Source organism: Aythya fuligula, chromosome 7 (genome assembly GCF_009819795.1).
Source record: "Aythya fuligula isolate bAytFul2 chromosome 7, bAytFul2.pri, whole genome shotgun sequence".
Lineage (NCBI taxonomy): Eukaryota > Metazoa > Chordata > Aves > Anseriformes > Anatidae > Aythya > Aythya fuligula.
Window position 1 is genome coordinate 18,023,197 of NC_045565.1, and position 14,633 is coordinate 18,037,829.

At 45.6% G+C, this 14,633-nt stretch overlaps 2 protein-coding genes across 3 annotated transcripts in view; both read left to right on the plus strand.

Annotated features, from left to right (window-relative positions):
• The first annotated feature begins 79 nt into the window (after window positions 1-79).
• Window positions 80-3,976, plus strand: NDUFB8 (NADH:ubiquinone oxidoreductase subunit B8). Its single transcript, XM_032191299.1, has 5 exons — window positions 80-200; window positions 339-465; window positions 1,024-1,123; window positions 2,934-3,089; window positions 3,753-3,976. Exons 1-5 carry the CDS (start codon window positions 107-109, stop codon window positions 3,843-3,845), a joined length of 570 nt encoding a protein of 189 aa, XP_032047190.1. The 5' UTR covers window positions 80-106; the 3' UTR covers window positions 3,846-3,976.
• Window positions 3,977-4,793: 817 nt separating this feature from the next.
• Window positions 4,794-14,633, plus strand: part of SEC31B (SEC31 homolog B, COPII coat complex component) — a 30,799-nt gene continuing 20,959 nt past the window's right edge. For both annotated transcript variants that reach the window (XM_032191323.1, XM_032191324.1), the window contains exons 1-8: window positions 4,794-4,857; window positions 8,620-8,708; window positions 10,336-10,459; window positions 10,705-10,900; window positions 11,690-11,785; window positions 12,397-12,537; window positions 13,053-13,195; window positions 13,447-13,546. In XM_032191323.1, the coding sequence (XP_032047214.1) occupies window positions 8,630-8,708; window positions 10,336-10,459; window positions 10,705-10,900; window positions 11,690-11,785; window positions 12,397-12,537; window positions 13,053-13,195; window positions 13,447-13,546 (879 nt within the window). In that variant the 5' untranslated portion in view covers window positions 4,794-4,857; window positions 8,620-8,629. The remainder of the gene's footprint in view (window positions 4,858-8,619; window positions 8,709-10,335; window positions 10,460-10,704; window positions 10,901-11,689; window positions 11,786-12,396; window positions 12,538-13,052; window positions 13,196-13,446; window positions 13,547-14,633) is intronic.

The following is a 14,633-nucleotide window of genomic DNA, read 5'->3' on the forward strand; positions in this document are numbered from 1 at the left end:
CAGGCGGGCAGGGCCGGGCCGGGCCGGGCTGGCGCTAACGCTGCCCCGAGCCTTTCTGGCCCCGCCGGCCGCCGTCGTTGGCGCCTGCGCGCTGGGAGGAGGGGCGATGGCGGCGGCCGGGCTCGGCGGTGTCCTCTGGCAGCGGGCGGCCGCTCGGCTGCGGGCGCTGCGGGTGGCAGCGCCGCTGGGAGCCCGGGCGGGTATGGGGGAGCTCGGGGGGGAGCCGCGGTGAGGCGGGAGGGGTCCCTGAGGGCTGCGGGGTGGGGGCGTGGGGCTGGGAGGGCAGCGCGGCCCCACAGCTCGGCTTGCACCCACCCTGCCTCGGTGCTGTCCCGCAGCCTCGGGTCTGTCCTCGGAGATGCTGCCTGGGCCCTACCCGCGGACGCCGGAGGAGCGGGCAGCCGCTGCCAAGAAGTACAACATGAGGGTGGAGGACTACCAGCCCTACCCCGACGACGGCTTAGGGTGAGCTTGGGGGGTTTTGTGCCCCTGGGGCTGCAGCAGCCTCAAAGTCTGCGCTGTTGTGTACTGATGGATGGCGTGCTGTGAGCTTATGGCTCAGAAGGAACACATAAATGCTCCAAACAGAAGCAAACAGAATGAATGGGAGGTCTGTGTAAATGTGATACCCCTGAGAGACTTTATATGCTGTTGTAATCAGAGGGATAAACTCTGTAAATTCAGTTTATGGAATAAATATTTCAGAAGCTTAAATTCTGGGAAGTATTCAGACTAGTAAAATAGTAAGCAAGAAGGATTCTGTATTTCAGTGAAGTTTATAGTTTTTTCCCCTGTATCATGACCTGACAAGCACACCTTGAGGTATGCTATTTGTTACAGTAACTCCTATCAAGGTGATGATTGTGCAAGTTGCATGTGAGTACTTAAAAAAAAAAAAGTTTATGCATACTTCAGGATCCGTAGAAAGTGTTCTTATCTATTTTATAGCATCTTATACAATGTATATCAAAACTTAATGCAGTTCTCTTAGCTGATTGTTTCCTGTGTACCTGTTTGTCACAGGTATGGTGACTATCCCATGCTCCCTAAACGCTCTGCTCATGAGAGAGACCCCTGGTACCAGTGGGACCAGCCAGATATGAGGCATAACTGGGGAGAGCCGGTAAGAATGCCAGCAGCAGTTTTCATTCCGTTAATGCTACTGTCACTAAATACTAACACACGTCTCCTTAGTGCTTTCTTTGTAATTCTTTGTCCAGTTGCATCCTCGAGTGCAGGGGTGTGTTGCCTATGCACAACACAGGGACAGTCAATTAGAAGTAAGTTTAGGCTGTGGTCATCAGACTAAACAATTGCTATGGAAGTGCTGAGGAATGTTAACATCTCATTACCTGTAAGAATAACTTTACGAACTAAACTTTCGTTGCAGCAATGGGAAAGGCTTCTCCATTTTCTTTGCCTGATCTGTCTCGGTATCAGAACTTAGTTCAGGTTCATCTAGCTAGGAAGCCCTCATTTGTGTAAAAGTCCTTCTAGTCCAATGGGAGCAGGTATTGCTGTTTTATTACTCTGGAATTCTTCTGGGATAGAATAGAAATAAGGAGGCTTTCTCTGAAGAAAGTGTGCAAGACAGCTTTAAAAGAAATGGACAGACAGAGCATCTACATCAACTTGCAAAATCTAAATTCTTCAAGATCCATGTCAGGAGTAACTTTCAGTTAATACGTGGTCTTTCTGTGAAGGACTGAGATCTAGCAGTGATTACTGAACTTGGTAATTAACTTGAATGCTTTTCATTAGAATTAGAGATTATGTAAGCACGTGTATGTCATGTGTCATAGTATAAGCATGCAAGAGCACCCTTTCGTGTGCACCACAGTAAAATTTAAAGTCTATGTTGCAATGACTGCAGAAGCAATTACATGAAAGACCTTGCAGTGATTCTGCGTTGCTTGGTACAGGAATGCTTGTATAGTTACTTGGGCCCTTGAGGTGGGATAAGATCTTTACTTGTAAGAACTGACTCTTGCTTATAATTCATAGCTTTAATTTAGGTTTGAACAAGTGCTTGAAAACAAGGCCTCCTGCCCATACATTGTCCTTAATACCTCATTGCATTTTAGGGATGGCACCATAATGCTCAGATTCAGTTGCTTAATCTCAGATTTTAGTGCCTTTTGCATACCTGAGGGGGTCTGAAATTTCTATGTGGGGTCAGCAGCTGGGGACCTAGTGGAATATACTGGCAGGTGTTGGCAGATGCTTCTGTTTAGGCAGCTGAACTCTGTTCAGTCTGGCTTTCTTGGGTTGATAGCAAAACGGCTGTGTATGAAAATTTAAAAGTGGAGAATTTAGAGGTACCTGAGCTGCAAATTAATGAATTCTCAGCTTCCCATAACGTGATAAGAGAAAAGGTAGAACATGCTTAGGACCTCCCTATGTATGTTTTGAGGCAGAAGCTTGAATGCCCTTCTGTTTCAGTCAAGAAGGGCATCAGCTTGCTACTGCCCCTGCTCTTGTCATGGAGCAGCAGCAGCAGGTGCTCTGCCTGTTTTGAGAAGCCAGCTTCCAAATGGCAGGTAGTTGCTTCTTTGTTTGAAATAAGTGCTACTTCTGCTGAGGTGTGTGACTGATCTTCCATAAACAGCCAATTTCTGCCATGCCTTCTCAGAAGCACTGGGGAGCAAATCTAAGGTGGAGCGATTATGCAGATAAATAAAAGCTGCTGGTATGTTATAATTAAGCATGCTTGCCTGGTATAAACATATAGGTATAAACAAGGTATTTGGAGTCTTGACTTTTACTGTAATCAACAACTTGCCGTGACTATAGGTGACTTATTGCCTCTGTGAAACATGAAGCATAGCTTCTGGCAGTTTTGTGCATGAGAATGCTGTAAATGCTTCTCTCCTAGGTAAGAGCAGTTTGAGTACTGCGGGTAAATGTGTAGTCTTTTTTCCTTTGTTCTTTAGATGCACTGGGACTTTGACATGTATATTCGGAACCGTTTTGATACATCCCCCACTCAAATTCCATGGCATACTATGCGCAAACACTTCCTCGTGTTTTTGAGTACCATGCTGATCATGTTTGGCATTGGACAGTTCTACCCATCTTACAGGCCTGTGGTGAGTTACACCCTTGGGTAAAGGGCGGAACAGTAGCTCTTGCTTGTCAGTGTTGATGGCAGAAAGGTGTTTTTGCTGAAGCTGAGTGAGTGTGAGTGTGAAACCCTGCTGTCAGCCAGGGAGGCCTCTTTCAATCTGAATTATTCTGTTAGCTGGCTTGGCTCAGCTCACAGATTGTCTCAGTGAGCAGTTCCCATTCTTGGGGAACTATTTCTTAATTTTCTTACAGGATCCTTCCTTTGGTCTGGGCATTCTGCTCTGTGTGTGTGTGTGTGCTCGCGCGCACGCATGGAATGTTTTTTCCTCTTCTTTTGCTCTATGTTTCAAGTTATATCATGATCTGCATCACTCGGAATACTTTCGATAAATAAGTCTGAACATATGGAGATGAGCTATTGGTTGATCAAATGTTTGGTGTTTCTGATAAAGGACATGGATTTATGCAGAAAAAAAGTCTGAATATTAGAGTACAAGGAAAGTCTGGAATGTTCCTACCGAAGCACTTAAATATGAATTTTAAGTTGTAACTGACAAGCCTTTTTGGGGGGAGGTAAGGGAGGAAGTAGGGGAGAGTGGTGGGAACTGGATGAGATGTTTTCTCCTTACCCCTTTAGTTGCTTGTTTGAATGTCATATATTTGCTGCTATGTTTCTGCTTTTATAGGGACCGAAGCAGTATCCCTTCAATGACCTGTATCTGGAGAGAGGAGGAGACCCCAATAAAGAGGCACCGGTGGTGACGCACTATGAAATCTGAAAGCTGCTGGAAGTGTTTCTCCTGCATCAGCTCTGCAGGGCGTGGCATCTTTAGTGTTCACTGTAACATACAGTAATGGTTGTTCAACGTTTGACCACTAACTGCAGTGAAATATATCAATAATACCTGTTGTGCTAGTTGTCTTTTATCAATTTGAGTAGGTTGAGCGATGACCGATAAAATTAAATGATGCCTGTCATTTTTCTAGACAGGCTGTTACATGGGGCTAAGTTCTGGGAGCAGTCCCAGGACTGCTGCCACATTTACTTACCTCATGCAAAAATCACCCTTTGCTAAGCCTGTTTATGCAGGAGGCGTTGCCTGTTACGAAGTGGGTTACTGCAGGTGCAGCTCGGAATTGAACTACAGCGCAATCACGTCACGTGAAGTGACAGAGGTCCACGAGCACCGATGCCGCAGTTGGCTGCTACGTGACCTGAGCTCTGCCACCAGGTTTAGGGTTAGCCTGACCCACGGAGCGCGCCTCTCTGGCTGCAGACCACAGCCTCCCACGGCTTTATCTGCAGCTTGGTTGCGAAAGCTATGTATAGTTACATTTGATCAAGCTCCTATATTATTTTGCGCCACCCTTCCTTTTCCATAAGCTTTCCCCTTCTGTTGCTGAAGGGGCGATACCTTCAGAACCGATTTATGGTGAAAATTCAGTTCCCCTGTTGCTGTGCCTCTTTGGCTACAGGAGCAGGCAATCACAGCAGGCTAAGGGCCTGGAGTGCTTCCTATAAACCCCACGCCGTGCTTTGCTACCACCACCCTGCCGTGACTCAGTTCGGTGCTTTAAGGGAATTACATTATTTAAAGGGAATTACATTATTTAAAGCAAAAAAAGTAAAAGGGGGCGGGCCGGGGCCGCGCAGGCGCGGCGGGGCGGGCGGGGCGCGCTCCGGCAGGCGGCGGGGCGGGGGGGGGCGGTGCCTGTCGGGCTCCCGGCGGCCACCGGAGCGAGGGCTCAGCTCGGCGGGGACGGCCGGGAGCCGGGGAGGGCCCGGAGCCGGTAAGGGCCGCGGCCGCCCCTCCCTGACCCCCCCCGCTCCGCCCCGCTTGGGCCGGGACCGAGACCGAGACCGAGCGGCTGCCCCCGGCCCCAGCGCCCCCGGTCCCGCTGCCTTGCCCTGCCCTGCCCTGCCCCGGTCCCGGCTCCGTCCCGGTCCCGTGTCCCCGTCCCCGTGTCCCCGCCCCGGTTTCTGGGCTCGGTGCGGAGCCGTCTGTCCCACACACGTCGTGCTCGAGGGGTTGGGGTGCGAGGAGCTTGGTGCCGTGCCCCGGCGGCTGTCAGGGAGGAATGTGCTGAGCTCTGCCCCGCGCAGCCCCGCCTCGTGTCGCCAGCTGGGATTAGCGCTGTGCCTCCTGCCACCGGGCTCCTAGCGGCTGCTCAGGGGGCCAGCCGGGGTGCTGGGGAGCTGGAGGGTTGGGGCAGGAGGGTGCCAGGTGGTTGCGAAAGGAAGGGGCAGCGCAAAGGTTTTGATCGATGCTGGGGTGTGGGGAGCATGGGGCAGTCTGCACCTTAACCCTGGTGTCGTGGCTGAACAGCCCTTCTCAGCCCTTCTCAGCCCTTAGGGTGGCTGCTCGCCTCCTGGGTGACCTTGGACAAGTGCCTTCTGTTCCGCTGCCCACGCTTCACCCTTAGCCGAGGGGATCAGATCAGGTCCTTGGCTGGGGCAGCAGGAACCCTGCAGGGGTTGGCTGCCCGGCTGGGGGAGGACTGGAAAACTTAGGGCTGTATCGACAACATTTGGATGGTGGTAAGAGAGAGAAGGCCTTACTAGAGTGACACCAGAGTTGATTGTCACAGCAGGTCTTTTACAATGTACTCCAAGCCACAAGTGCTTGAAGGTGGTGTAGGTGAGGAGCCCTGCCTCTGTCAGCCTACCCCGTGGTGGTTGCAGAGCCGGTGCCCGCACTTGTCGCTGCTTGCTGCGAGCTGCCCGGCGCGGGGAGCGCTGGCACGGCCGGGTGCTGCTGAGCACTGCTGCCTTGTAAGGGCACTGTGCAGGAAAACGGCTGGGGGAGGCTTTGGGGGATCGCTGCTCCCCGCCTGGGGCTCCCACCGCGGCTGCGAGTCGCTAAGACGTTAGATCCGCGATCGGATGTTTGGGGGAGGAGGAGGAGGAGGAGTTGTCATGATTAATTAATTAGAGCTCCTGAGAAAAGCATGAGCTTTCTCGGAAGGCTTAGGTGCTATTTTGGAGAGGTGACAGCAGGTGGCGATCTGTCCCCAAACATCTTATGGGAGAATCCCACATCGTGCATTTCTCCCAGGCAGCCACAAGAGGTTGCCATATCGACATATTCACTATATAGAAGAGTGAGGCTCTTCTCTATTCTTAAGGCTCAGGCGTTTTTTCCTTCCAAATTCAGCCTAGTGATGTAAAGAGGTGCTGCTGCACTGATGCAGAGCCTCAGCTGCGATGGATCTGGGCTGTTAGCAGCAGGGAGGGTAAGAGCTGGGAGCTTGTACCTTCCACCAGCTAGTGGTGGCTGCAGGCTTCATCCCTCCCGTACCAGAGGGAGGAGGTCTCTTGGCCATTCTCTAATAATGCTGATGGGCTAATAGCGGAGCTCTCCTCTCAAAAGTCAAGCGGCAGTGAGGCCTGAATGTACAGCCAGCTCCTACAACGTGATTGAAAGTGGAGGAGGAAAAAGCAGGAAAGGGAAGGTAGGGAACGTACCAGCTGTCCTGCTCCCCCACATGAGCGGAGTCAGGCAGCGCTTTGTGCAGTAGGCCTGTGACTTCTTCTGGGGATATTTTCATTCCCCACTGCTGATAAAGGTTGCTGACCGGGACAATGTTTCTGTGCTAGTGTGGGACACAGACAAGTGGGAGCTGGAACTTGGCAGAAGGGGTGTGATGGAGCCCAAAGGAGTACTAGGTAAAGTGTGTGCTGGAAGATAGGAAAATAAGCTTTAGTGGTCTATTATCATGATGAGGAGGATGTGGCTTTCCACCTTTGTTCCTGGGCTGCAAGAGGAAATAGTTGCACTTGTTTTGTTGTGCAAGAGTTCTGTTCAGCTTCATCTGGGCCTCAGCTAAGTTGGGGTAAGTTTAATGTGAGAACAGCAGGTACGTTGAGCTTTGGGAGATACTGCTGCAGGCTAATGCTAGAAAATATCAAATTCTAATTAAACAGCATGTCCTAACAGTACATGGGAGAGAGAGAGTGTGCCCTTATCTTCTGATCGGTAGTAGAGAAGAAACCCTAAATAGGGTGTGGAGTTACTAGGCAGGAGGTCCAAGTCCAAGAAGCGATGCTGACTGGATTTCCCCGTGTGTGGGCCGCTGGCAATTGGAGACTGCAGCTTCATACAAGCCACAGGATGATGGAAGACTTTTTCAAAACTGTTTTTTAATATGGTTTGGCCAGGCAGCATGCTGGCTGCAGCAAGCTACTTCTGTGAACTTGGCTAGGAAAAAACAGCCGTGTTTTGGTCTAAGTAAGGCCAAACTCTCGATCACTGACGGTTGTAGCCTGCATCTGGACAGAGGGAGCTTGTGAACACAGGTTGTGGCTTAACTGCCAGCCTGGCTAACGCAAACAGCATCAAGTAGCCAGGAGAGGTTAATCCCAGCAAGCTGGTGAGATGCGGAGTGTTTCGCTGTGCTGCCTGCTTCCAGTCGTACATTATTCAGCATGATATTATCTGAGGGCATAGTTAGCAGCTTTGCTTAGGTAGAATTAAAACTTGCACTGCAGCTAAGCTCAGAAGGTTTAGGAACTGCTCACGAGAGTGATGCTGCTAGCTTGTGAATATCTCCACTCATTATTTATGTCACTGACATGCTTAAAAGGCCTGGGACAGACATAGCCTGGGACTGAGAGGTGCTGGGGGCTTTCTTTTCATGTAAAACGGGATTCTACATGGAACAACAATTTGCTTGTATTTATATTCAGAGTGTTGCAGCCTCCTGGCTGTGTACTGTTTATGTTTGGCTTTCAGTTATCCTGCCAAATTATTGCCCAACCAGTCTCTCTTTGGTGATGTGGGGAAGTTGTGTTGCCATTTTACAGGTATTAGTTGATCTATCCAGAGCCGATAAAAAGAATTATTGTCAGAGCTGGGCTTGAAACCCAATGGTTAACTTATGGATCGCTTCCTCTCACCTTCACCTGCCATTTACAAAGTGAAGCAGAAAGGCAAATGATTTTATCCTTTGGCATCTCAGAGGAGCGAGAACAAAGTACGTTAACTGAACTGGCACATGATAGCGTTGCACTTTGTTTTCTGTTGCCACATCACTCTGCTGCTTGGAATTTAGCCTGTCCTGAGATTCCTTTGGCTCTGTTTGGCTTCCATATACGTACACTGACATCGGCTTGTTCAGAGGGAGCAACTAGTGCTTTGCAAATACATTTAAGTGAATTTCCACAGCTGACTTAAACCAGGCTGGACTGAAGACTTGAGTATGTTGTTTAATTTAGATCACCTTCCTTTAACTGAAACTTGCACATAACTGGGGTACATGGAAAAAGAGCTATGTAGGAAAGAAAATCAAGAATCAGACAGCTGGGATTATTGTGTGGTTTTTGTGTTTGTTTTTTCTTTTTAATTATTATTATTTATTTTTTTCATGATTTCTGAAATACCCACATTCATCCCTGTAAAACTGTATTCACCAACTCAGGATGTAGTAAGTAACATCTCTGAGAACAATTTGTTCTCTTAGTACTATAGTAAAGGGGCTATTTTGTTACTGGTATGATTATTTTCATGTTGGCTTTGTCTGGCTACTCTAACTGCTATGTGAAATTACTTCTAGAGCCTAGAAAATGAAGCTAAAGGAGATTGAGCGAACAGCTGTCCAGGCATGGAGTCCAGCAAACAACCACCCCATTTATCTAGCAACAGGTAAAGTTTTTCACAATTCAATAAAATCGAAGTACGAGTCACAGAGAGACTGTTATGTACAGCTGTATTGGCTTTAACTTTCAACAATTCCCACTTTAAAAACCTCTGGAAAGCTTAGAAGCAGCATGCTGAAAACATTACAGTGTTTTCTGTTTTTTTGTTTGTTTGTTTGTTTGTTTGTTTTGTGACCTCCAGAGGATTACATTCATGGCTTAATTTGACCACTTAAAGGGCTGTGATTTTTCAAAGGGTGAAAACACTTTTTTTTTTTTTTTTAATTTAATTTCTATTTAAGCTTGTATGACCTCCAGTACCTGCTTGCTATAAAAAAAAAATAAAACAAAATAAGGTTATTTACTTGGGATGTCACAAAGTTCACTCTTATCATGTTCATTTCAGCTTACTTTCACTTTGATGGTTTTCATTAATCATCATGTAGCTTGGCAGCCAAAGAATAAAATTTTCTTCTTTGTAATATTGCCTGTTTTCATTTACATTCAATTTTCAACATTTTCAAAACCTTGAATTTCCATTTCTTATATTAATCATTATTCGCTGCTTTTATAATCAGATTATTTCCTGAAACATGAAGTCAGCCTGTTCACTGAGATGGCAGTAGGCAGTTGGCTGCTGCAGGGAAAGTTAACATCCCAGCCAGACCCAGTACATAGGTGAATATAGTGTTCATGTGGAACTGTCAGCTTGGGTTGTCCACCCAGCACAAGAGGTAATTAGGCCTGTCTCTTGTCTGGGTTGTGCAGGGCTGCCATATTGTTCTGTTTTTTTTTTTGGGGGGGAGTGACTGTCAAAAAAGTGACTAAAGTTCAGCTGTGGCCTTAAAAACATTACCACTTTTGGGGTAGATAGGCTATTTTGTGTTTCTCTAATAAGGCCACAGTTTTGGTCGGACCAAATGACTTGGCTTCGATCTGATTTTGATCAGAGGTTGCATTGTTTCATTATTTGTACTGCTTTTTTATAGTCTCTTGGGTGCTTCCCCCGCCATAGCCAGTTGCAAAGCATCCCTCTGGCAGATGGGTGACTGTTTGCGTGGCAGTGTCCCATTAGGCAATGTTAAGCCTATTTTTAGCTTTTATTCTGTAAGCTAGGGAGAAGGAAGGAAGCCATCACTATTTGGCTGCCAGATCTATGTGGGTCATCAAGGAATGTTTGGTTGGCTAAGGTTGAAGAACTTCCGGCGTAGACTAAGTTTAGAAGTTATGATCGTGACCTCGGGTCAAGGTTGAGGAACAGTGTAGAGGGGTATTTGGGATCATAATTGTATCTGGGTTTCATGATGCAACTCTATTTGTAATTTAGGTAAAGCCTTAATATCAGAAGATTGGGCTGTTTGGATATAGGAATTATATCTATCCCAAGAGGGGAAGGTGTTTGCACAGCAGTCACCCGGGTGCCCAGAATTTCTTGAAGTTCTAATTTCTTTCAAAGCCTTTGTAATAGTAGTTGATTCTGAGATATTCATCCATGTACTGTCTCTGAATGGGCACAGTATCAATGTTGTGTTGACTCTCAAGGGTAGATTGGTTACCAGTTCCTTGCTTTATTTATATCTTGTGCTCTTGAAAACCGTATCCAGTTCTAAGTATTACTCTTGTACTTTTGCTAGGAACATCTGCCCAGCAACTGGATGCATCCTTCAGTACAAATGCCACCTTGGAAATATTTGAGGTGGACTTCAGGGATCCCTCCCTGGACATGAAGCAGAAAGGAACACTTCCTGCCTCAAACAGGTATTAGTGTCTCATACTAACATACCGATTAGTGGAACTGAAAAGGGCTTTCCTTGTGCAAGAAAAGAGAGGGAGAGAGAGTGTTTCCAGGGTATAAAGTGATCTTTTGAATCAGTTTATCTCTGTCTGTGAGGACTGAATATATTTGGCTTTACATAAATCATGCTTGGTGTTTGGTAATGCAGAATGTCTAGTCTTCCACCAAATATTGTGGCCTATGTCAGCTTTATTTTCTTCTTCTTCAGGTTCCATAAGCTGATCTGGGGTAACTTTGGAAATGGGTCCCCGGAGTCCTCTGGAGTGATCATTGGCGGAGGTGATAATGGGGTACTGACAATGTACAGTGCGCATCGGATCTTGGCTTCAAAGAGCGAGCCTGTAATTGGGCAGACAGAGAAGCATTCAGGGCCTGTTCGAGCTCTTGACTTTAACCCTTTCCAGGTATGTAACATAAAGATACTTATAAACAAATGAAAGTTAACCCCATGAGCTATTCCCCTTGTGTATAGAGATTTATTAACTGAAGAAGCAGCTTTTAACCTGAAAGAGGCATGGTGGCTGTGACACAAGAGTGATTTAGAACTCTGATTCAGGCTCTGTTGACAACTTTGCCACTGAATTCCTCAGTGACCTGGATCAAGTCATCTTATTTCACCATAAAACATGACTTGTACTGCTGTTATACATTAGACCGTTAACTGTTTGAAGTCAGAACATCTTTGTTTATTTCTTTAGTTGGTGTCCAGTTCAGTGGGTTCTGATCACACTTGAAGGGACTACAAAATAACCAAGAAATGAACAGAACACAATTTCCTATGGTAACACAAAGGCAAATTGGAATTTGTCCACGGACCCTTTTGGGAAGCCTGTACCTTCTCAAAAGGAATGTTTTTGATGCCAGGTTGCAGGTCAAAGGCTCAAATACCCAGAGGCTGGCTTTCAGACCTGTGGTAGAGTTCCATGATGAGCAACACTAGCTGACAACAAATCTAGCTTGCTAGACAAATTTTAAACAGGTTTCTACCATGGCATGGCTGACAACATGGGAGGCCAGAAACGTACTTGGTTTATAATCCTGTTAGTATCTTCTTAGCATTGACTGTGAAATGCAGGTCTTATCTGACTTTGGAAGCTTAAGGGTTTTTTTTACTTAAATTTATTTTTAAGAAATCTGTCCTCTTTCCCAGTAAGAAGGAATTTCAGCTGAGCTTCTGTTTTTTTTTTCTGCAGTGTAACCTCTTGGCTTCTGGAGCCAATGATTCTGAAATTTTCATCTGGGACTTGAATAACTTCAGCGTGCCTATGACTCCAGGGGCTAAATCACAGGTAAACTGAGTTTTCCTCTGGGCAATACCCATGCAGTTTTATATATCAGTAGGCAAGGTAAAAGGTATGAGTGTGTGGAGTCGTCCTGGTCTAAACTCTCTGAAGAGAGAATGATCTTGACTTTTGTCAGGAGAAAGATGAATCATAACTGAATTAAGGGTTTCATTCTGGGATATGGAAAGAGAGTTGTAAGGGGAGGGAAGATAGGCTGGCAAGTTGCGATAGAATGCACTTTGTGTGGATGGGTAAGATCTTTGTGGGTTTGAATCATACACCTGACCAGTTTGTCTCATGATCCAGCTGTGGCATGTGTGATGGATTAAGAATGCTTATTGGACCTTTATTGGACCCATGATTTATGATACACTTGGTCAATGCAGAATCCAGTACCTGCTCCCAAAATGCAAAGGTGCTTTTCCGAGTGACATTCCCCCACAGAGTTTGGTTGTCCACTGTACTCTCTGTGGAAAGAACTTTGCCTGCTCCCTAGTGATTCTGGACAGTGCTGCTATTATTTGCAGTTGCTTGATGTCAAGCTAATGTCAGAATCCCGTGATCGGTGTTTCCTCAATGCAGGGATAATGGAACTATGGCCTTTCCTATCTTGGCAGCCTCATGAAGACATCAGTGTCGTGTCCTGGAATCGGCAAGTACAGCATATCCTGTCCTCTGCTCACCCCAGTGGCAAGGCCGTGGTTTGGGACCTCAGGAAGAATGAGCCTATCATCAAAGTCAGTGACCACAGCAACAGAGTGAGTGAAGACTGTCATTCTGACGTGCTTACAACATGCCACCACCATAACTGCAAAGCAGTGGCACAGGCTCTTGGGATCAAGTGCTCGTAGTGTGGGAGCTGTTGTGACTGGTTTTCTTGGAACTACAGCATCAAAGCATCTCTCTTTTTTTTTTTTTTTTTTTTTTTTTTTTCCTTAATGAACTGCGAAAACAGTACCCTAACCATAAGTACAGCGCATCCTTGTTTTACATTTCTGTCTTCGCAGCTCATTTATGAGAGGCCTCCTCTGTTTTAACCCTAACTGTCTTCCTAGATCAACTTTGAACGACTCCTTCAACTTCTGTATGCTTAGAGTTTTTTGGCTATGTAGAGAAGGTAGAAATACTTGCTTTCCACAGCAAGACATTGCTATGCTTGCTTTATGTCAAGTATTCTAAGCAAGTTAATTACAGAACAATGTGGCTCTGTGCCATTTGCATCATTGCAAGGTTGCATTGCTGAATTTTCATTCTGTGCTATTTTTGTCTCTAGATGCATTGCTCAGGAATGGCCTGGCACCCAGAAGTCGCAACCCAGCTAGTCCTTTCCTCTGAGGATGACCGCTTGCCAGTGATCCAAATATGGGACTTACGTTTTGCTACCTCACCTCTGAGCCAGCTGGAAGGGCATGCTAGGTGAGGACCCACATGTCATGTTGCCTTTTCAAGGATCTCCATTTTTAAAAGGCCAACATCTGGGAGACTGGACTTTGGAGAACTACAATTATTTATTTGTTTTAGGCTGTTTTGTTTCACGGTTGACTCTGGTTTTAGCTGGGATGAAAACCAGTGTTCTGAACTTAAAAGGACGTGTACCAGCACTTCTTGTTGATAGGATAGGAGAGAGGGCTGGGTATGAAGTCTGTTTTCTTTCCTATCTGTTTTAGGGGAGTTCTGTCCGTCTCTTGGTGCCAGGCTGACCCTGAATTGCTGTTGAGCAGTGCCAAAGACAACCGGATCTTGTGCTGGAACCCCAGTACAGGGGAGGTACATAACAGCAGCTATAAGTACACATTATCTGCTTTATACAGAGCTGTGTGCTATGCTACATGTGTGTCCCTTTTTTTATCCATGTGGAGTGTCAATATCATTTCTGTAGTATGTCTTCTGCATTCTTTATTTCTGGAGCAAATGAGAATGTTGTGAGAGACTAAATAAGACTAAAAACAACAGGTATGAGCAGAGGTTTCCTCCGACATACCTGTGTGCAGAAGTTGTACAAGGAAGAAAGCTTTAACTATAAACTTAGTTTCAACTAATTATAATTACTCCCTCTGTGTTCACTCATATAGTGTTCTCTATGTTTTTGCTGCTTCTTCTTCCTTTTCTTAGAGTACTTAAAAAATAAAAAAAAAAAAAAAAGCAAAAAAAGAGGGGGAAAGCTTTAAGGAGAACGAGGATCATTTGTTAGAGTTATTGAGAGGGGAACAATATAATATGCCTGCAAACTTCATTTGTAGTACAGCATTTTCACATATAGTTGCTTACTTAGTCATGTATCTCAAAGTTATTATCTCTGAATACTTAAATATCACAATTGTTTTAAACATTTTAAATTGGACTATGTAAAAATTTCTCTGCACACCTACTCATTCAATTACGAGTTTCTGCATAAAACTGAATTTTGAACTTTGAACAAAATTCACTGTGTTGATCTTGATGATAGCACAGGGAAAGTACTCTTACCATAATGAGCAAAGTCCAGCTGTGAGTCCCAGGCTGGATTCATTTTACTGGGGCAATTTTCTTAGCTGACCACCTTTGCCTTGGAGACAAAAAAAAGAAAATAAATTAAACTATTTTTATAAAAGACATGAAATGCTGTTGTTATGGTTTCAGGGGATATGAAGCTCACTGTGTACAGATGTGTAGTGGTTAGAAGAGAATCAGACTCTGAAATGTTCCTGATGTCTTGATTTTTACTAAAGCCTTTTCACTATATTTTAAAGGAAGAAATTAAAAGCCAAATTTACTGCAGCTAGTTTATCTTTATTCATGCTGATGTAGATTTGTAGAGTTCAAATTCAAGTTGGGCATCTATGTACATAGTATTTTTAGGAGGTTTTCTTGACTT

Bases quoted from the DNA above. Each gene is read 5' to 3' on its own strand.
- NDUFB8 (XM_032191299.1), top strand. From the start codon at position 107: ATGGCGGCGGCCGGGCTCGGCGGTGTCCTCTGGCAGCGGGCGGCCGCT. The intron at 466-1,023 runs GTGAGCTTGGGG...TGTTTGTCACAG, and splicing joins TACCCCGACGACGGCTTAGG to GTATGGTGACTATCCCATGC. The intron at 3,090-3,752 runs GTGAGTTACACC...CTGCTTTTATAG, and splicing joins ACCCATCTTACAGGCCTGTG to GGACCGAAGCAGTATCCCTT.